This window comes from Littorina saxatilis, linkage group LG15 (assembly GCF_037325665.1).
Source record: "Littorina saxatilis isolate snail1 linkage group LG15, US_GU_Lsax_2.0, whole genome shotgun sequence".
NCBI classification, from domain to species: domain Eukaryota; kingdom Metazoa; phylum Mollusca; class Gastropoda; order Littorinimorpha; family Littorinidae; genus Littorina; species Littorina saxatilis.
This window is the reverse complement of record NC_090259.1, coordinates 21,946,657-21,968,933: the sequence shown is the minus strand read 5'-3', so window position 1 is coordinate 21,968,933 and position 22,277 is coordinate 21,946,657. Positions and strand designations below refer to the sequence as shown.

At 40.7% G+C, this 22,277-nt stretch overlaps 1 protein-coding gene across 1 annotated transcript in view; it reads right to left on the bottom strand.

Annotated features, from left to right (window-relative positions):
* LOC138947952 (potassium channel subfamily T member 2-like) overlaps positions 1–11,805 on the bottom strand; it is a 99,186-nt gene extending 87,381 nt beyond the window's left edge. The window contains exons 1-3 of the mRNA XM_070319476.1: positions 11,516–11,805; positions 4,695–4,774; positions 3,307–3,391 (exon numbers count right to left, since the gene is read on the bottom strand). Of these exons, the coding sequence (XP_070175577.1) occupies positions 3,307–3,391; positions 4,695–4,774; positions 11,516–11,697 (347 nt within the window). The 5' untranslated portion in view covers positions 11,698–11,805. The remainder of the gene's footprint in view (positions 1–3,306; positions 3,392–4,694; positions 4,775–11,515) is intronic.
* Positions 11,806–22,277: the final 10,472 nt, after the last annotated feature.

Sequence of the window (22,277 nt, the reverse complement as noted above, 5' to 3'; positions counted from 1 at the left end):
AATGCAGACACCAATACATTCCCTGAAAAGCATATTAGATGTGAACGGTGACAGTAAATACACTTCGCCATATTTCTCGAAAAAGACGATTTTCATGGCATGCAAAAATGATTAATATTACGTATGTGTACGTTTCATTCTTAGTTATTCCTTACTTCAGAGCTAAGACGTTGTGTACAAGTTGTGTGGTTGCCATGGCCTTTAAAACAATAAATGCGATCATGAGTTTTTCTGTGGTAATTGTCAACTAAAGTCACAGCCAAACTGTTCTTAATTGTTATTTAACCTAATAATTTCATGTTAAACTTTTGCCAGTTAAGCTGGAAGGGGTAATTTGGGGAGCTATACATGTGAATGTTCGTGTGGAAAAGCTGATTCAATGACACCAATTTAAAAAAATCGGGTAAGTTAGTATTCAATACTAAATCAAAAGGAAATAAAGAACAGCTTATTTGCCAACGGGTTTGACTTAAATATTCTTAAGTGACATAAAACAACTACACCTAGTTCTGTGTGGATTCATCAGTATTTTCTATAATCATTATGTTAGCAGTACATGTACTGACATTGGAGTAAAATGTTAAACTGCCGGGATCCGAAGATATCGTAACAAAAATCGCTTAAATGACACCATTTTAGCGTGAAAGGTTAAACGACTGTACGTTGAACAAGGTCCCCTTTACAAAAAGAATGTATGTCAACGATTGTTTCAATAGACAGCCGAATCAAATAACCACTCTTGCTTTTAAATTAAAGCGTATTTGTATTCGTTAAAAATCAACGTTCAGCGACCTCCAAGTAGTACAGAGTACAAAAGTATATTGTCTGGGTGTATATATATTTAGATACATATGAAGACATTATAATACACATTGCGTATGAAGACCAATATAGTGCTTAATTTCTTAACAAACACAGTAAACACAATTAGATTCATACGATTTTTCCGCTGACCGATAAGACTAATCAAGTCTTATAACTAAGAACACATGTCTCTTTGACTTCGTCTTAAGAGCTTTTCTAGACAAAAAAAGATAAAAACAAAACGGTTTTGTTCGCACGTAATCCCACTATGCCTCCTATGGATAATCAGATTGGCCAATGAATGACTGGTCAGTCTCGGAACTCTGGAAACATGTCTGAGTGTTCGAATGAATGTCCACTCATTACAGTCTTTTGTGTTGAGATGTCAGAGTACTGTTGGTGAGATATGTGCGCGTTATAAATATTCGTATTATTATTATTATTACTGTCCGTTTTGACCAGATCCAAGAAGAACTCTAACCATGTGTCTCTTTGTTCAATGACTAACCATCATGTCCAGAAAAGTGAAAAAGCGTGTTGCATCAGAAGTCGGTTGTGAATTAAGGTCTTTTGTTGTCGGGATGGGCAAAACAAGAGATACACACAGTTGTGTAATTCATAAGGACGAACGTATTATGTTATAACAGTACTTTTTGTTGTGTGTAATGATTTTGCCACACGCACATAACCACCGAGAGAGGGAGAGAGACAGGGAGAGAGAGAGAGAGAGGGAGGGAGGGCGGGATACAAATTAAGAGACAGAGAGAGACAGGGGGGAGGAGGGAGGTTGGCTAATCAAAGAATATTCACGTGCTATGATTTGCAACAAATAAACAACTACTCTCTCTCTCTCTCTCTCTCTCTCTCTCTCTCTCTCTCTCTCTCTCTCTCTCTCTCGTACTGTTAGTCTTTTGTAATTTGGTGTTCTTTTCTGATTCTTATCAGTCCCGGCCCTCTTTTAAGCATGCTACTTTCTCGTCAGAGGCGTTGAACTCATTGACATTTGTTACACCAAATACACAAAATGTTATCTAGCTAGTTACCCACAAAAGAACAATGACATTTTGATGACAAATGATACAAGGCAAAATAACTGTTGGTTATGTTAATAGACGATTTTCGTAAATAACTCCGTCGGGTGTGTATTGGTTGTGGAAGAGTGAGTTTCCCCTGACAAACATTGGAGGGGAAAATCACAAACAAGTGGTGGACAGAAGCACGTGTTTCCGACACAACCCTCGCTAGTGATTGGACCCTCCAATGTTCAGGGTTTAGCCTGGGAGAAAAAGGCAATGGGACATTTGTTCCCCTCAACCAAATTCCGATGGGACACAGTCGAAGGCAAGAAGTGGCTAAGAGGCCTGTACGCGTTTTGACCAAAGATGCAATATGGTGCAATATGGTGCCATCTGAGAATTAACCGCTATATCGTGTTATCTGTGTGTGCGTGTGTGTGTGTGTGTGTGTGTGTGTGTGTGTGTGTGTGTGTGTGTGTGTGTGTGTGTGTGTGTGTGTGTGTGTTTGTGTGTGTGTGTGTGTGTGTGTGTAATCCGATGTAAAGTGTACATTTGGTGGCGCAGTGGTATGTACTCTCAATGCGCCCTTTGACGCACTAAAGGGAATTGTGATGGGACATTTTCAGAACTAATGGCGCAGGGCGCACTAGTAAATGAAACCCTGAATGTTTGTCAGAGGTTTTGGCAAGGGTATTTACTCTTCGGTAACCCATACAGATCCGACGGAGTTATTTTTGTAATTCGTCTATTGTTGGTGAATGAACACAATGTAATACACAAAACGGGAAACGGGGGGGTGGGGGTGTTAAAAAATGCTGACAATGAAGGCGAAGTGAATGTTTTTTAATCATAACTGTCGATGAATGATCACTAATCAAGAAAGACGCGCGGAGCAATATTATTAATTGCTGTCAATGACGGTACAATGAAGTTGTCATCATGTTAATTGTTGATGAATGAACACAATTTGTCTAATGAGGGCAAAATAAAGTGTTGTTTGTGTTCATTTTTGATAACTGAATATAGATATATATTATACGAACTGCTATCGATTTTTTTTCCTTCTAAATGAAGTGTTGTTCGCGTTTATTTTTGATAACAGAACGCAGAATTACGAACTGCTGTTAAATAGTTTCTAAACAGTACGTCAAGAACAAAAGAGAGAATAAGATCGATGCTGAATGGGTCTCGCTGGACCCTTCGGGTTCTCGAGACAAACAAACATCAACAACAAACCCACCAATTCCTGTCCCTGAGGGCAAAATGGCGTTTTGCTTATGTTAATTCTTGAATAATAATAATAATAATAATAATATTAATAATAATAAAGGCATTTATATGGCAAAAACCCTAATATAGTTCTAAGCCCCTTACAATCAATCTTCAATATAATAATCTTCATTACAGCAACAATACACATTTAAAGAATCTTCAAATAAATAAAAACAGTGAATGTATATTAAACCAAAGTAGAGAAGAACCTTACCAATTGCTGTCCATGATCACCCTGACCACGTACAGGATGCATGTCAGCAGTTTGATCACCAGGTTGAAGATGCGAATACGTAAACCTGGAAAAAGACAGGCATAGATATTACTCCACACCAACTGCGAACAACACAGTATATGACAGCGTTCGGGAAAACCCGGCATAAATCGAACCACAGACCAACTTGCTAAGCCTGTCCTTAACTTGGCGAAGTCGACTACGCGAAATATGCTTCGCGAAGTTGGCCGCACGAAGCTTTAGCACTAAGTTTTCGCTAAAAAGACTTCGCGAAGCTGGCCGCACGAAGCTTTAGCACTAAGTTTTCGCTAAAAAGACTTCGCGAAGCTGGCCGCACGAAGCTTTAGCACTAAGTTTTCGCTAAAAAGACTTCGCGAAGCTGGCCGCACGAAGCTTTAGCACTAAGTTTTCGGTAAAAAGACTTCGCGAAGCCGACTTCGGGCTCAATTAAAGACAGGCTTTAGGCACTGAAAACCGTCAACAGGTGAACACTTTCTGATTTTTACATTTTGTGCTTTTTTCGACTCTACATGGCCAAGTCTTTGTATATGTTTACGAAATGTATTTTCACTTTTAACAAATCAACAGATTTCTTTGTGTGCAACCCTGTGTTCGTTTGATAATGGTGGTGCTTAGAACTAGTGTATGATTTGCGCTATTATATAGAAAGATCCACATTGTTATTATGTTGTGCCATTTGAGTTGAGTATTCAAAAACCTGGTTGTTGTACTTCTGAAACGTTGCATTTCCTACAAAAGATTGAAGGCTAGGTGCAAAAGCACGTGTAACAAGAAGTCGTATTTCATACTCAGCAGGAGAACTTGCTTAGGTACGGAACCAGGCGTAATGCTTTAATTAACACACTGAATCCTGTTATAATCGTAATTACAATGAAATAATGGGGTTGTTCAGACACTGAGGAGAGTGTGCCCAGAATCAACTTTGTGCAGACTCCTGTCGGTGTCCGAATACCCGCGTGTGCACGCATGCGCACGATAAAGATCCCAAAGTCATAGCAAAAGTCTCAGGCTTTGGAGAGAAAAAAACGCATACACGCATGCAGGAAAAAATAGGGTGGCGCCATTCTGTCCCTGCGCGCTATCCCCAGGGACAACAGCACGAATTCCCCATAGCCCAAAAGAAATCATCATCATCATCATCATCATCATCATCATCATCATCATCATCATCATCATGAGACCCTTCTTCTGGCTGCTCTGTTGGGGGCTGTCGACAGAAGGTCAGGAAACCTCCTCTGTGTCCATTCTTTACGTTTTCGGACCAGTTGTTGTTTATTTTTTAACAAGTTTTTAATTGACAAAGTTACGAAGAAATACGAAATAGCAAATACGAAGAGTTTACTCACTGGATCTCTGGTTTTTGATGAAGTAGAGCTGCAACCGCTCCTTGAATGACTTTTCGTTCGTGAAGAACTCCACATGCACTCTGAAACATAATGAACAGAACGTGTGTTTAGATGTGTGTAGATCCTTCTGATATAAACGTGTGGACCAAATGTGTGCGTGCGTCCATGCAGTAGCGTAACCCTTTTTCCCCGTCTTTCTTGTTGTTGGTAGTAGTGTTTTGTTCGGGTTTGTACAGTTAATGTTGCATGTTCGTTTTTACATTTAGTCAAGTTTTGACTAAATGTTTTAACGTAGAGGGGGGAATCGAGACGAGGGTCGTGGTGTGTGTGTGTGTGTGTGTGTGTGTGTGTGTGTGTGTGTGTGTGTGTGTGTGTGTGTGTGTGTGTGTGTGTGTGTGTGTGTGTGTGTGTGTGTGTGTGTGTGTGTGTAGAGCGATTAAGAGTAAACTACCAGACCCATCTTTAGGAAATTTTGCATGAGAGTTCCTGGGTATAATATCCCCAGACGTGTTTTTCTTTTTTTTGAGAAATGTCTTTGATGACGTCATATCCGGCTTTTTGTAAAAGTTGAGGCGGCACTGTCACACCCTCATTTTTCAATCAAATTGATTGAAATTTTGGCCAAGCAATCTTCGACGAAGCCCGGACTTTTGTATTGCATTTCAGCTTCGAGGCTTAAAAATTAATTAATGACTTTGGTCATTAAAAATCTGAAAATTGTAATTAAAATTATGTTTTTATAAAACGATCCAAAATTACGTTTATCGTATTCTTCATCATTTTCTGATTCCATAAACATATAAATATGTTATATTCGGATTAAAAACAAGCTCTGAAAACTAAAAATATAAAAATTATGATTAAAATTAAATTTTTGAAATCGATTTAAAACCAATTTCATCTTATTCTTTGTCCATTCCTGATTCCAAAAACATATAGATATATGTTTGGATTAAAAACACGTTCAGAGAGTTAAAAAGAATAGAGATATAGAAAAGCGTGCTATCCTCCTCAGCGCAACCGCTACCGCGCTTTTCTGGATTGTTAATTTCACTGCCTTTGCCACGAGCGGTGGACAGACGATGCTACGAGTGTACGGTCTTGCGGAAAAAATGCAATGCGTTCAGTTTCATTCTGTGAGTTCGACTGAGCTTGACTAAATGTTGTATTTTCGCCTTACGCGACTTGTTTCGTTTGTCAGCGTTTTGACCTGAGACTTGTGTGTGTGTGTGTGTGTGTGTGTGTGTGTGTGTGTGTGTGTGTGTGTGTGTGTGTGTGTGTGTGTGTGTGTGTGTGTGTGTGTGTGTGTGTGTGTGTGTTCGTGTGTGTGTGTGTGTGTGTGTCTGTTTGTCAGTCTGCTTGTTCTTGATATTTTGTTTCTTTGGAATAGGTATTATGGATAAATGGACATTGTTTCTTTGTCAACACACACACACACATACACACACACACACACACACACACACACACACACACGCACACACACACACAAACACACAAACAGACATACATACAGACATACAACCCTTGCGCCCGCCCACAGAGGAAGAAGAGAGGTAGACAACATGATGAGAAAATGGTAATAGATTTTCTGCAGTCAATTCCAGATATGAAAAATACAATATCAAATGACACTGAACGCAGTCGATATTTCCCACATAGTGTGATGTTTAATATAAGTGTACGTGTGCCATTAGTATGCATGCTCAGTTGTTCGCACTTCCTTTGAAGTAAACCAGAATGAATCGGTGATCATGAGTGTACAGCGGAGTATCTCCGTCATTCCTCTCATATGTCCTGAAGCTCTTCTTCAGCATAACAACACACACCATTAATTACAAAAAAATCCTTCTGCTTCTCCTTCTGTATTCTTGGGCCAAAACTCCCACGTACACTCGAATGGATTTTTACAACCGTTTTTCCTCGACATTTAGGCAGTCATTCTCTGTTTGCGAGGAATGCATGCATGGTATTTTCGTGTTTCTATAACCCACATAACAGCGACATGGATTGCAGGATCTATTTCGTATTTCTTTGCTCTATTTCTTTCATGTACACAGGAAGGAGAATAAGGCACTAGACGGTCTGCATATGATTTCCTTAGAGATCGGAAAAAATCTCCTTTACCAAGCCCAGCAGGGATTCAAACCCGAATCTTCAAGTTTGAAGGCTAACGTCCTTACAAGTAGGCTATTGCGTCTGTCAGCTTACGAACAAACAAACAAACAGCAAAAGAGACAGATACGAGGGAAATAAATGCCTTAGCGTTACAATATAACTGTACACTTAGCGTACAGTGTACGTTGCATCCCGGCTGATGTCCTGTATGCATTAAAACCATATCGAACTAGCATGTAAACATATGAAAGGCATCGTTCCAGGCTTTGCCGTGGGCACAATTCGGTTTCTGCTATCATTTTTGAAGATGGCAAAAACAAAATAACAATAACGAATTAAAAATACAGAAGATTTAATTAACTTAACCCCAAAAATATAGTTGGTAAATGTTATGCTCTGGTCAAAATTCGGTCAATTCACAAACTTTAAAATAAGGTCCCATGCACAGTCTATAGTGTGCATGTATTTTTCTAGTGTGCAAATGTACTTACTATTTGTATTTGCACACAGGAATGACAGAGGTAAAGAATCAGCTCATTAAATGGGAATCATAAGTTAAGAGTTTGTGTAAAACAATAATGTATATATTTAGTGTAGATGAGAGAGAGAGAGAGAGAGAGAGAGAGAGAGAGAAAGAGAGTATGTGTGTGTGTGTGTGTTTGTGTGTGCGTGCGTGTGTGTGTGTGTGTGTGTGTGTGTGGAGTGAGAGAGACTGACAGAATGATACAGACAGACAGGCAGACAAAAAGACAGACAGCTATTCAGGACAAGGAGGGACAACAAACACTGAGGTTTGCCAACTGTACAAGTAACATTACACACAGATCCAACACCCACATCGCCAGCTAACAGCTTGCTATTCGTAGCTTTTACTTTTTGCACGAATTACATCATGTTTTCCCTAAACATTATTGATTTGCCTTCCCCGGCATAGTACGGCAACATGTGTTGAATTTGTGTTTACATCTACAACGCAACAGAACGAGTTCACCTCCTGCTGGTAGCACTGCAATTATCAGCCTTATTTAACGGTCTACCCCGACAAAAATATGCACAGAATAAGATGTGTCTAATTACTCAGAACAATCATTTTTAAAGTAGAAAATGTCAAAATAAACTCGATTCTAACGTGGCGATTTTTCACATTTCAATTTTACTGATACAACACACAGGTTGAAATTCGGTTTCTGCCTACTTGTATTATTTTATTAATAAAACAAAAACTCCGAGTGCATGCTAGCAACAAGAGTGCCAGAATTGAAGCTAACATAATTACCTTTGGTAAACCCGATACCTTTACGATTGTTCTCGTTCTTGTTCTTGCATTTCAGAGTGAGTATGTGGTTGTCTGCCATATGCCATTTGAAGTTGTCTTCGACGGTAACTATAATCGTGTACGAGGGAGAGAAAAAACCCGATACCTTTACGATTGTTCTCGTTCTTGTTCTTGCGAATCGGAGTGAGAATGTGGTTGTCTACCATAATTATGCTATATGAAGTTGTCTTCGACGGTAACTATAATCGTGTACGAGGGAGAGAAAACCCCGATACCTTTACGACTGTTATCCTTCTTGTTCTTGCATTTCAGAGTGAGTATGTGGTTGTCTGCCATATGCCATTTGAAGTTGTCTTCGACGGTAACTATAATCGTGTACGAGGGAGAGAAAAAACCCGATACCTTTACGATTGTTCTTGTTCTTGTTCTTGCATTTCAGAGTGAGTATGTGGTTGTCTGCCATATGCCATTTGAAGTTGTCTTCGACGGTAACTATAATCGTGTACGAGGGAGAGAAAAAAACCGATACCTTTACGATTATTCTCGTTTTTGTTCTTGCATTTCAGAGTGAGTATGTGGTTGTCTGCCATATGCCATTTGAAGTTGTCTTCGACGGTAACTATAATCGTGTACGAGGGAGAGAAAAACCCCGATACCTTTACATAAGACATAAGACTTTATTTCAACCATGTGCAGTACACTAGGGACATGTTTTGGCCAGAGTACAATCAATCAATCCATACACGCCCTTCCAAACATCGCTTGCAATCTCAGTCACACACACGCTCACGCACGCCCGCATACATTCCCCACACAAAACCCACAACAGCACACACGCGCAAGCATGCTCCTCCTTAACAAAACGTGTTTAACCATCAATTGTACATATGCGTAAGATAAACAGTATAGAAGTATCAGTAAGAATTATGTATGTATCAGACATCAGTTATGACGACAATAACTAAAATCACAAATCCTTAATAATTTTAAAACCAAAACATTTATTACAATACTACACTGGGTAGGTGAACTTTAAGAAATAAGGTATTTAAAGGCTTGACGGCTGTGTCTCACAACAAAATACCAGGACATAAACCTTGAGTAAAAGCTCAATTTTAACTAAGAACGGCAGTTAGAGGACTTAAGGAGCCAGGACACGCACTGCACTTGGATAAAAACTGTCTCTGAAACGCGTGGTGCGTGTCCTGATCGAGCGAAAACGCCTGCCCGAGGGTAGGGGCCGGAACAACTTGTAAGCAGGGTGCGAGTTGTCTGCCAGAATCTTTTTGACCTTCTGAGCGCTTCGGGATGTGTATATGGAGGCAATGGAGGGAAGCTCGCAACCCACAATCTTGGAAGCTGTTCGTACAACTCTGCTTAGGTTGATCTGCTCTGCCTCAGTAGCCCTACTGAACCAGACAGTGATGGAAAAAGACAAGATGCTTTCAATCGTAGCCCTATAGAACTGGTTTAAGATTTCTTGCTTCAAGCCGAATTTTTTTAACTGGCGTAGAAAGTAAATGCGCTGCTGGGCCTTTTTGATTATATGATTTGAGTTTAGCTCCCACGTGAGGGTATTAGAAAGAGTGGTGCCCAGAAATTTGAAGTGTTCGACAGTGTCGACATTTTGATTTTTGATTGATAGAGGAGTCAGAGGGGTCTTTTTTTTCCTGAAATCTACAATCATTTCTTTAGTCTTTTGAACATTAAGTTGTAGGTTGTGAGCATCGCACCAGTCGACCATAGCCCTAATCTCTTCTCTATAAGCAGACTCGTCAGAGTTGCGAATTAGTCCCTCAATAGTTGTGTCATCAGAAAACTTTAAAAATAAGACAGAATCATGGTTTGAAACGCAGTCATTAGTAAAAAGGGTGAACAAAAGAGGTGACAGCACGCAGCCTTGTGGAGCACCTGTGTTCAGTGTGAGTGGGGCAGAGAACATGTTATTAATCTTGACAACCTGAGTTCTATTTAACAGAAAGTCTAGTGTCCATTTACACAATGTATCAGGAACCTTGAGTTTTTGCAACTTTTCAAACAGCTGGTATGGCACAATGGTGTTGAATGCAGAGCTGAAGTCCAGAAAAAGTATGCGGGCATACGAGTTGGCAGATTCAAGGTGCTGAAGGACTGAGTGCAATGCTAAAGCTACTGCGTCGTCCACAGATCTATTGGTCCAATAAGCAAATTGTAGCGGGTCTAATACATGGTCGGTAGCTGCCTTAATGTACTTCAGTACAAACCGTTCAAAGACTTTCATCACTACTGACGTCAGAGCAACGGGTCTGTAATCGTTCAACGATGACACCGGCCGTACTCTTCTTTGGAACAGGAATGATGGTGGACAATTTAAAACAGGTTGGGACTTTGCACTGTTGTAAAGAGTCGTTAAAAATATCAGTAAAAACTGTTCTCGTTCTTGTTCTTGCATTTCAGAGTGAGTATGTGGTTGTCTGCTATATGCCATTTGAAGTTGTCTTCGACGGTAACTATAATCGTGTACGAGGGAGAGAAAACCCCGATACCTTTACGACCGTTATCCTTCTTGTTCTTGCATTTCAGAGTGAGTATGTGGTTGTCTGCCATATGCCATTTGAAGTTGTCTTCGACGGTAACTATAATCGTGTACGAGGGAGAGAAAAAACCCGATACCTTTACGACTGTTATCCTTCTTGTTCTTGCATTTCAGAGTGAGTATGTGGTTGTCTGCCATATGCCATTTGAAATTGTCTTCGACGGTAACTATAATCGTGTACGAGGGAGAGAAAAACCCGATACCTTTACGACTGTTATCCTTCTTGTTCTTGCATTTCAGAATGAGTATGTGGTTGTCTGCCATATGCCATTTGAAATTGTCTTCGACGGTAACTATAATCGTGTACGAGGGAGAGAAAAACCCGATACCTTTACGATTGTTCTCGTTCTTGTTCTTGCGATTCGGAGTGAGTATGTTGTTGTCTACCATATGCCATATGAAGTTGTCTTCGACGGTAACTATAATCGTGTTAGAGGGAGAGAAAAACCCGATACCTTTACGATTGTTCTCGTTCTTGTTCTTGCATTTCGGAGTGAGTATGTGGTTGTCTGCCAAAAAGCCTTCACGGGAGATGTACGTATGTTCAGCTTGAAATGTTAATTTCCCCTTTAACCCTGTCGATGCCTGTAGGACGTCAGCTGACGTTCTTGTTAACTTGCTTTAACGGGCAACGAACCGCTCAATAAACAACAAGGAAGGACAACAACAACAAACGAATAATGTGTGCGCGTGAAGTGTATTCATTTATATATAAAGGCAACATTGTAAATTGTCAATTCAGGTAAATACAGGTAATGCTCTGTATACAAATATTTACTAGCAGCGAACAGGTTAAAGTCAATGCCCAAACCCGTCTCCTTTAATTAAACGAACACGCAAAATTCAACTTACGTTGGTGGGGGCGGAATTGTGTCTTCTCCGTTCACCAATCCGACCACCCCGCTGTTTCTGTGACGTCGACTGACAGTTGGAGGAGTGACTTCCGTAGCGAATGCTTCGTTCGCCATGGCGTAAGGACTCCACGTGACGGTTTTCTTCTGCTGCAGCGCTCGGTGAAACCAGGGGTTAGACATCCTACGCGTGTCTGAATGACGTCACGTGGAGATGGCGTCATTCCATGAGCGTCACTTATGCAATATTCACGATTTGCAGGACCCCTTGAGCCAAGGTAATGGCCATGCGTCAGACATAATCCTGGAAGTGGCTTGATGACGTCACTGACTTGATGACTTCACTGACTTGATGAAGACATTCCGTTTTCGTCGTGTCCACACTTTTCGACGGCTATCTTTTGTGCGAAGGTTTCTAGTGGAAGGTATCTTGCTTCTAACAGTTTGCGATGTTATATTCGAGTCAGCGCACAAAAGATGGGGAGGTTTTCTTCGTGTATCTGTCTCGACACCCAGAACTTGAAACTGATGTCTGTGACGTCGAACACTGGTGGCGTTGGCTTCGAGCACTTCCATAGGCTTGAGGCTTTTAGTAATGATAAGGGCAAAGCTGCACAGTTTTACAAGAATGCTGTTTGCAGCTAAAGTCACGATCTGGTAATCTGATTCGTGGTTGGTGTCTTCCAACACGACTAATACAGACTGACAGACCGGACACACTATTCCACCCCATGTCTCAGAGTTGCTTCAAGAAAGCTCGATGCGTATAGGTAAATTGTGTGTTACAGTACTACCTGGCAAACCAGTACTATCTGGATAGCAGTGAACATGTAAGGACTTCTCCCTGAACGAAACTTCTTTTGCCTTTGCGAGCAGTTTTAAAGCGTCCCGTACACAGGTCTAACATTGTAGCCGTCGCGAGATGCTCAAGCAATGATACTATAAAAAAAATTTAAAAGTTTAAAAAAAAGTTATGAGCGAAGCTCGATCTCACGGCGAAAACACACACACGCACCGCCCCCTGTACTGGCTGGTAGCGTGTAGTCTTTCACCCACACTGACACAGTTGTTATGTCAATATTATCGCTATCCGGCTTTTCTTTTCGGGTTGACTCACTCTCTTTCCACCCCCCTCCATCTCTCTCTCTCTCTCTCTCTCTCTCTCTCTCTCTCTTTCTTTCTCTCTCTTCCTCTCTCTTTATCTCTCTCTCTTTATCTCTCTCTCTTTATATCTCTCTCTCTCTCTTCCTCCCTCTTTCTCTCTCTCTGTCTCTCGCTAGCTCTGTCTCTCGCTCGCTCTCCGTCTCTCTCCGTCTCTCTCTTCCTCCCTCTTTCTCTCTCTCTCTCTCTTTCTCTCTCTCTCTCTTTATCTCTCTCTCTCTCTCTCTCTTTATATATATCTCTCTCTTCCTCCCTCTTTCTCTCTCTCTGTCTCGCTCGCTCTGTCTCTCGCTCTCCAGTCTCTCTCTCTCTCTCTCTCTCTCTCTCTCTCTCTCTCTCCCTCTCTATCTGTACTCTGTGTGTGTGTGTGTGTGTGTGTGTGTGTGTGTGTGTGTGTGTGTGTGTGTGTGTGTGTGTGTGTGTGTGTGTGTGTGTGTGTGTTGGGGGTGGGGGCTGGTGGAGGGGGGGGGGGAACAAAAAGGAAAAACGGAACTAGATCACTACAATGCAACACATTCAATGAATGATAGTTTGCCACAATTGCATATAATTATGTGTATACCGGCTTACATTCTTCTCGTCCTCTTTGTCTGCCGCAAGTCCTCTTTCGCCACAAAACGCTACAAGCAGGGCACAGATGAACAATAGCGACACGTGCATTTTGCAGCCGAACTTCATGACGCGCGCGTAAAAGGGGAATCCCCGGGAGTTCCCATTGCTTGAGAAAATTATTATAAAAATGAAAATGTAACGAAACGCGAAAATGTGGCAGTTTGTCAGTAGGCTTGATATTTATCACTCGTGTCATAGGAGTATTTGAAGTGTCTTCCACAAGCAGCAAAAGTGCAGAAATGGCTATTTTGACCCATTTGACCAGATAGTACTGGCCAACCAGGTAGTACTGTAAGAGACGCGTGTACACAATTCTGGCATGCTCACCGGCAGTCGACTTTCCAGGTAATGGATGTCTTAAATATTGAGCGTCACAGATTAGATCCCAGAAACAACGAAGTAAGCGCGCGCTCCAAATTAAGACTATAACAGTAAGTGAGCTCTGCAGAACTAGCCTCCTGACACTTTCAACTTTTATTGTCTTTCTTCCATCCTGATTTTTTATTTCTTATTTTCACAGATTAGCCAAGGATTCCGAAAGCACTTCCTTGATTTGTTTCAACTTCAATATCCACAATTGCTTTGAGGCGATTATCGGTTTATTCTGTTTTATTCTCTGCGCAACAAAGGACATATTGTTTATAATGGAAAACAGTGCAGAAATATCTAGGAGCTGTGTACATTTCCTGGTGTGTGTGTTTTTTTCCATACAAAGGATATACTTCTTATGTCGGTAAAAGAAACACGACACACAGAGAAACTTCCAGGATATGTATACATGTCTTATTTTGTTCGCCATAAAGTTTGTTTATTTCGGAAAAATGCATAGCAACTTCTAGGATATGTGTTCATTTCCTACGTTAAGTTCCTACTGTTTTTTTCTGTGTTTTTTTTCTCCAGGATCTGAGTACATTTTCTAATTTCCCCAACAAAGGACATACTGTTTATATCGTATTGGGGAAAACATTAACAGAAACTTCTCTAAACATTTTCTATTTTTCTGCCTCAGTGTCTAATTCTCTTTTCATACGGTTATTGATTTGTCGTCTGTGGTTCCTTGCTAAGAAGGAACCTCCTGCATCTCTCGAACCAGATCGACCGCACAATTCAAAGTTGTTGTTTTTTTCCTTGTGTTGACTGCAATTAAAGATAGTTTCATTTGTTTATTTATTTAATTATCTATTTAAGTTATTTAGTTTGTTTTATTAAAACTGATTCTTTCCTTCCGACTTTGACGTGAGCCAGAGGCATCCCTCCACTTCGACACATACCAAAAATCAACTTTTTTTTAATTTATTTGATTTATTTATTTATTTATTTATTTATAAGGCTGCTTCCTGTGCAAAGGGGTAAAAAAAAATATTTTAAGAGCTCATTTTGCTTTGTCATAACGCAGCAACAAATTGCTAAGTCCCTGCTCGTCACAAAAAGCGGACAGACTCCTGATATTTGGTAAGTATGCAAGTGTAAGGACGCGGATATCCCATGTAAAAGCCTGAAGGGGTCTATGCGTGATGGTTTACATGGTGGGCAACATTGGGAGGTCGGTTCCATTTAAGTTGAAACGCACCGCTGCATCGTAACCATTTCAGAATAGTTTGCTACGCTTTGTTACCGTTTTTCACAGGCAGAGTGCTTTGATGGTATTAATTGCTTTGTGCGCTTTTCAGCGAAACACATGCACGCGCGCGCACGTATGTACGCTTGCACACACACACACACACACACACACACACACACACACACACACACACACACACACACACACACACACACACACACACACACACACATAATCATAGAAGAAGAGAGAAAGAGCGAGACAGACAGAGAGACCGACCGACATACAGAATAGCAGACGGAGATAAAGGAAGAAATATTCCACGCACATCATTTGTCTTAATCGATTGACACTTGTTGAACATGCAATGACCGCAAAGCACGACTTATAAAAAACGCTGGCGCAGGACCCGAGTACTCTTCAGACTGGCTCGCTCCCCCAGTATAAAAATTTTTGTCTTGTGCACGTGGATTTAAAAAAACCAAAAAAAAAACAATATTTATTTATTTTACACAATTAAAAAAATTATTGGAGTAAAATAAAACATTAAAACGTTCATAATAAACAAAAGTAAACAAGAATTAAAAAAAAAATAGACCGCCCATGCCGGGAATCGAACCCGGATCACTTGGATTAAAAATTAAAAAAAATTATTTATTTATTTTACACAATTAAAAAAATTATTAAAGTGAAATAAAACATTAAAACGTTCATAATAAACAATAGCAAACAAGAATTAAAAAAGAAAAAAAATAGACCGCCCATGCCGGGAATCGAACCCGGATCACTTTGGCCATAGACGAATCGCTTTCCACCAGGATCACTTGGATTATAAAAATAAAAAAAAAAATAAAAAAAATTATTTTACACAATTAAAAAAATTATTACAGTAAAAAATAAAACATTAAAACGTTCATAATAAACAATAGTAAACAAGAATTTAAAAAGTCGAAAACGCTTTCCTCCAAGCCAACAAATCTGACAATCGCCAGTGAACTCAAATGCTTATAGTCCTCGCGCAGTGGTACACGCACGCAAAGCACGCAAAGCCTGGTGTGGTGTCGCTGGCTGGGCGGTTTATCAGCCGAACGGCTGTTCTATCCCACCGCGAATCGCGCCCGCCGTTAAGAGTGGCTTTTGTGATTTATTTCGCATTTAGGTCCCAGGTAACATTATGAAGTTTTAATACGATCAATCGGACCTATTATCAAGTTAGTGTATCAACTTTTGAACGAACTGCGCCCAGTAGTTTCCCAGCAATAAGCTGTTAAGTCGAGACGAACAGACACACAATTAAAGTCTGCAGGACCCTAGTACTGCGTACTCAGGAATAAATTCCTCTCTGTGATAAAGAATGACAAGAAGACCTCCTGTAGTTTGGGAATGTCTAAACAAATGAATACCAACCACGCCTTTTCTACCACAATAGAACCCCGACTGATACAATATCCTGTTCACTACGCTCCGGTTAAACGGACATTCCTTCTCACAACCACCAACTCTATTGATTGTTGGTATCAGATACCTTTACCAGAAGTAAGACAAAATGCAAACACATTTGTGGAATAATCAAATAGTTATTAGCCAAGTTTGATCACTATTGCTTAACAACTATGAAGTGTTGTGTCTCGTTATTATATTTCTTTTTTGTTGTTGTTTTTATTGCTTGTTTTTTTTCTTCAAATTTCTGTAACCCAAGGGGGGTTTTGAAATCAAATTTACCGTGTCTTTTTTCATTTTTTTTACCCATTTAATGTGCTCTATTATCCCAATCCCTGTGGAAATCTAGCAGCAACAAGAGTCGCGCTCCCCAGGTGCCTGCGTGCCGCTTAGGTGTCATCAGCCACCCGCACTTATGGCAGAATGACCGAGGTCTTTTACGTGCCACAGTGGTGACACGGGTGGGACATACATACCGTCTCTGAGCCTGCACATAGAGTTGACCCGTGTCCGTCCCGGCCTGGATTCGAACCCGTGACCCTAGGATCAAAAGTCCAGTGCTCTTCCACCTGACTTGCTTTGCCTATTTACCCAATTGAAAGGATTCTATTATTGTATTTGAAAGGTAGTATAGATCTGAGGCGGTGAAGATGATCGTGTACGCGTGAAAGACGATTCCTTAACGCGGCCAACGCCTTTTCCTGGGCAATTCCACGATTCATTGACCTGTGCGGACACATTCATTAGAGGCTGTTGACGAGATCATGTTGCAGACTCATATGACATTTCCTGTAAAGCCTCTCCGTGCGACAAGGCCGTTGTTAATTGAGCTCGAAGTCGACTTCACGAGCACTCTTATCGAAAACTCAGTGTCAAAGATTCGTGCGGCGAGCTTCGTGAAGTGGACTTCGCAAAGTCGAATTCGCCAAATTAATGAAATGCTTAAGGAACGATACAGTCAGTATCAATGTACATAATTGTGTGTTTGCAGACACAGCACCAACTGGACCAAAGAATTTAGACGCACAAATTTATCACTTGGGGGTAAGAAAGTCATACGTGGCTCATTTCATAGCTTTAAATAACACAACAAACTTAAAACGTTGACAAAATTAAAACATCAATTCGCTGAACACGGCAGACTAATGTTATCACTGATCATAGCGCCTTGCCTCATTTGATGAAGATGTTCTCGTATTGCAATATGTGACCCTCCACCACGGAATGAGTCGCATGTCACCTTTGCATGATTTTCATATTTGTACATTTTCTTAAAGAGTGAGTCTATCCAGTGGGGAAAACCGTTTTTAGAAAAGAGCGAAAACTGTTTGAGTTATAAGCCTGTGACTAAGGTGACCCTCACACTGTTACCAGACACCCCCCAGACTTATATTAAGCCTAGCGCAGAACCGCGCGAGGTGACATGCGACTCATTTCGTGGTGGAGGGTCACATATCATAGTTGCACGCGACTACAATGACAGAGTCATTTTGGGTTTGAAGTATGCTGGTTTTTCCATGATGACTGTTGGTTTAAACACAATTTTATTCAAAATACATGACATGAAACAATTGACAAAAATGCAACCAGGACACGAACTCAAGCAAATGCTTATTTGACGTGACCATAACAATGATAAGTTACACAAGTTTTCATGATGGTGGACAACACAATTATTAACCAGAAGAACAAAATGTAGGAGGGGGGTATTGGGAACTTAATCAAAACAGAAGGATCTACAGAGAATTTTTTTTTTTTTAAATGATGACAGTTGTCTTGGTGCAGACCTGAATAACAATAGGATCCCGCTAGTTTGACTCCCTTTTCTGCGGATTGGGACTAAACAAATTCAGTGTTTCCGGTTCCCTGACCGACCCTACATTTTCCTCCCAACCCTACAACTGCAAAACACTAATTACAAATGACAAAGAATCGATTTCAGCAGATTTTACAAAGAACGATTCTCTTCTCCGAGATCCAGGGGACACAGTTTGAACCAGTTCCGGTCAATCAATAGCCGCATGCGCCTGGGTAATGACCAAAAAAGAAGACTTTGATTATTTAAAAATAAACTACCCTACTTTTTACATTTAGTCAAGTTTTGACTAAATGTTTTAACGTAGAGGGGGGAATCGAGACGAGGGTTGTGGTGTATGTGTGTGTGTGTGTGTGTGTGTGTGTGTGTGTGTGTGTGTGTGTGTGTGTGTGTGTGTGTGTGTGTGTGTGTGTGTGTGTGTCTGTCTGTCTGTCTGTCTGTCTGTCTGTGTGTGTGTGTAGAGCGATTCAGACCAAACTACTGGACCGATCTTTATGAAATTTGACATGAGAGTTCCTGGGAATGATATCCCCGGAAGTTTTTTTTTCGATAAATACCTTTGATGACGTCATATCCGGCTTTTTGTAAAAGTTGAGGCGGCACTGTCACACCCTCATTTTTCAATCAAATTGATTGAAATTTTGGCCAAGCAATCTTCGACGAAGGCCGGACTTCAGTATTGCATTTCAGCTTGGTGGCTTAAAAATTAATTAATGACTTTGGTCATTAAAAATCTGAAAATTGTAAAAAAATTTACGATCCAAATTTACGTTCATCTTATTCTTCATCATTCCCTGATTCCAAAAACATATAAATATGTTATATTTGAATTAAAAACAAGCTCTGAAAATTAAAAATATAAAAATTATGATCAAAATTTCTTTTTTTGAAATCAATTTAAAAACACTTTCATCTTATTCCTTGTCGGTTCCTGATTCCAAACACATATAGATATGATATGTTTGGATAAAAAACACGCTCACAAAGTTAAAACGAAAAGAGCTACAGTAAAGCGTGCTATGAAGCACAGCGCAACCGCTACCACGCCAAACAGGCTCGTCCCTTTCACTGCCTTTTGCACTAGCGGCGGACTACGTTCAGTTTCATTCTGTGAATTCCACAGCTTGACTAAATGTAGTTATTTCGCCTTACGCGACTTGTTTTGCCTTGTCATCGGAAACAAATATTGTGGGGGCCTTAACTGTCTATAATGTTCTCAACTAGGCGTGCCACTGATACATTATTCAACACCTGGTCGAGCCTGCATGCAATGGTTGCTGGTCCGCCTTTCTCTGTTATTGATCGCTTTTCGACTCTTTGACAAAAGCCTTTAATACTTCTTTCCCGTGAATGCCAGTGCATGTCCTTTCCAGGTTTAACATATGCCAAGAGCCATCTTACATCCTATCATTAACAATACGCCTGGAAGAGTAATATACAATTATATCTATCACTGTAAACACAATACCCACACAAAAACCCATTCTCTCTCTCTCTCTCTCTCTCTCTCTCTCTCTCTCTCTCTCTCTCTCTCTCTCTCTCTCTCTCTCTCTCTCTCTCTCTCTCGCTCTCTCTCGCTCTCTCTCTCTCTTTAACTACCTGCCTGTCTCTCTCTATTTATCTGTCTGTATGTCTGTCTGTCTGTCTCTCTCTCTGTCTCTCTCTCTGTCTCTCTCTCTTGTATGATGGTTTGTATGTATATTCTTATACCTTTGTGTATTTATACTTTTTGTGTTCACACCCCGTCATATGGGAATATGGCCCTAATGAAATAAAAGCACATCCATCAAACAATCCATCCAATTCCATCTCTCTCTCTCTCTCTCTCCCTCCCTCTCTCTCTCTCTCTCTCTCTCTCTCTCTCTCTCTCTCTCTCTCTCTCTCTCTCTCTCTCTCTCTCTCTCTCTCTCTCTCTCTCTCTGTTATACACACAAAAACACACACAGATGAGTGTCCACGAAGCCAAAAAGTGCCTCTCTGAATAAACTTGACTGCCTTCAATTATGCCCACACAAACCCGATTAATTACTTGCAACAGCTGTGCCTGGCAGAGCTTTCATATGGCTTTTTTCTGCGATGTAATGCATAAGCAGCCAAACCATAAAACCCCAATGGAAAATAATCCTCAGGACAGAAAGAGAATATTGCAACGCCGCAAAGAAACAAGATCCTCAATTTGACTTTGAATCAGTGTCCGCTGCGTGAAGCTCTTATGACCATTACAACACATATCCCTCAATTACTGCGAATAGTGCAACAAAATAATAGGTAACTTGACCGGTTCTTGCCCGAGGACCCATTTTCAATATCATTAAAGCTCAGAAATATGTCACTTCGACCGAATCCAACACACAATGGCCATCATAAATACTCAATTACTAATAATTAGACCAGTATGCATCGCAGAATAGGTAACTTGACCGGTTCATTACACAAACCAAGGGCCCATTTCCATATTCAGTCATTGTTTTATTTTATGGTCTTGACCGGTACCTTAGGTCTTCAATTAGTCACCTGAACTACTATATAGGTCAGAATTATGTACTCTTAAATATCGTTTTACCGCGGAGATTAGGCCAAATCTCAGAATTTAATAGGTAACGTACCCATTTCATTACCAAAATCAAGGGCTTATTTTCGAATTTACTCGTAATTGGCACTTTAATCGGTCCCTTGATTGAAGCTTAGGCATAAGGATCGGCTGTGTTGTTGTTGTTGTTGTTGTTGTTTTTGTTGTTGTTGGTGTTGGTGTTGTTGTTGTTGTTCAAATAGTGAAATAAGATAGAAAGAGAGAGGCAGAGATAGAGAGAAAAAGACAGAGACAAGAGAAAGAAAGTAAGACATACAGACAGAGAGAGACACAGAGACAGAGACACCGCTTCCTCCCACAAACCATCGACCCACAAAGTAAGATAATTTTGATCACACGTTGGGAATGCATTAGTCAGCGTTTATGAATGAAACCCTAACCCCCATTGGCTATTAAAACCCAAATCAACCCAACAGCGCTAGCACAACCAAGAATCAGTAAATCACAAGGCAAGTCAAATCACTAGCGGGAACTGCAGCTTTAAAAAAAAAGAAGAAGCATCCAATGCTTAATTTGAATGAGACCGTGACTTGTGTAAGTCTGATGACCCACTCAAATCTGCATTATTCTGGCAGCAGAGCCAAGAATCAGATAAGTCGGAAAGCAAGCTAAATCAGAAAAAGGGACTGTAGCTTTAAATGCATCCAGCCTTTAATGCGAACAAGATCCTCCAATTTTAGAAACTTCTTCTTTTTCTTCGCTAATGGGCAGAAACTCCCACTTTCATTCATGAGAAATTGGAAAAATCTCCACCCTTAACCCACCAGACGGCCGTGGCCGGGATTTGAACTCACGACCTTCCGATTAGGAGACCGATGTCTTATCCTCTACGCCACTGCGTTCTAGGAACAAACCCGGAATTTCCCGAGAAAAGCAGGTAAACGAGCGGAAGGTTTTAGAAGGTCTGGCTATCTGCGCATGGCGCTCTAAAATTTCACCCGCCGGGCGAGTGCCTGGCGCTGCCTAAGCCAGATGAACCATTAAATCCTCTTCAGCCTAACAGCACATGCAAGAATCAGATAAAGCCAACACTTTCTAATAAGACCCTGTGATGGGATTTTACCTTCGATTGTTTGCTCAGACGCATAAGGTCAAGAGCATAATGGCACCTCTTTGAATGCAAACCAGGGTCCATTCGCATGTAAATTGCCTCTTTGTGTAATCCGTCTTTCTGCCATCTGGAAGTGGTTTGCTAATATGTCTATTAAGTCATGGGGCACAACCATGCACGAGAAAAGCCTTATTTTTCTTGTTCTTCTTTTTCTGAACCCGCTGCGCAGCGAAATTTAAACAGAATACAGAATCTTTCATTGCCCATTGTGTACATTTAGAGCGCTAGTACCGATGGATAATGGGTCTTCTTCTCCTTCTTCTTCTTCTTCTTCTTCTTCTTCAACACGGGGAATAACCTGCCCGACGCGGGTAGGGTGGCGGTACGTGGGGTCATTGTGTGTTTTCTGTCTTTAAAAGAATAAATACATATATCTGACGACTCCGACTGTAAGTGTACATTTGATTCAAACACGAACGTTCAATAAACAGACACCCTGCAAATTAAAAAGACTGGTTGTGTCTTAAAAATG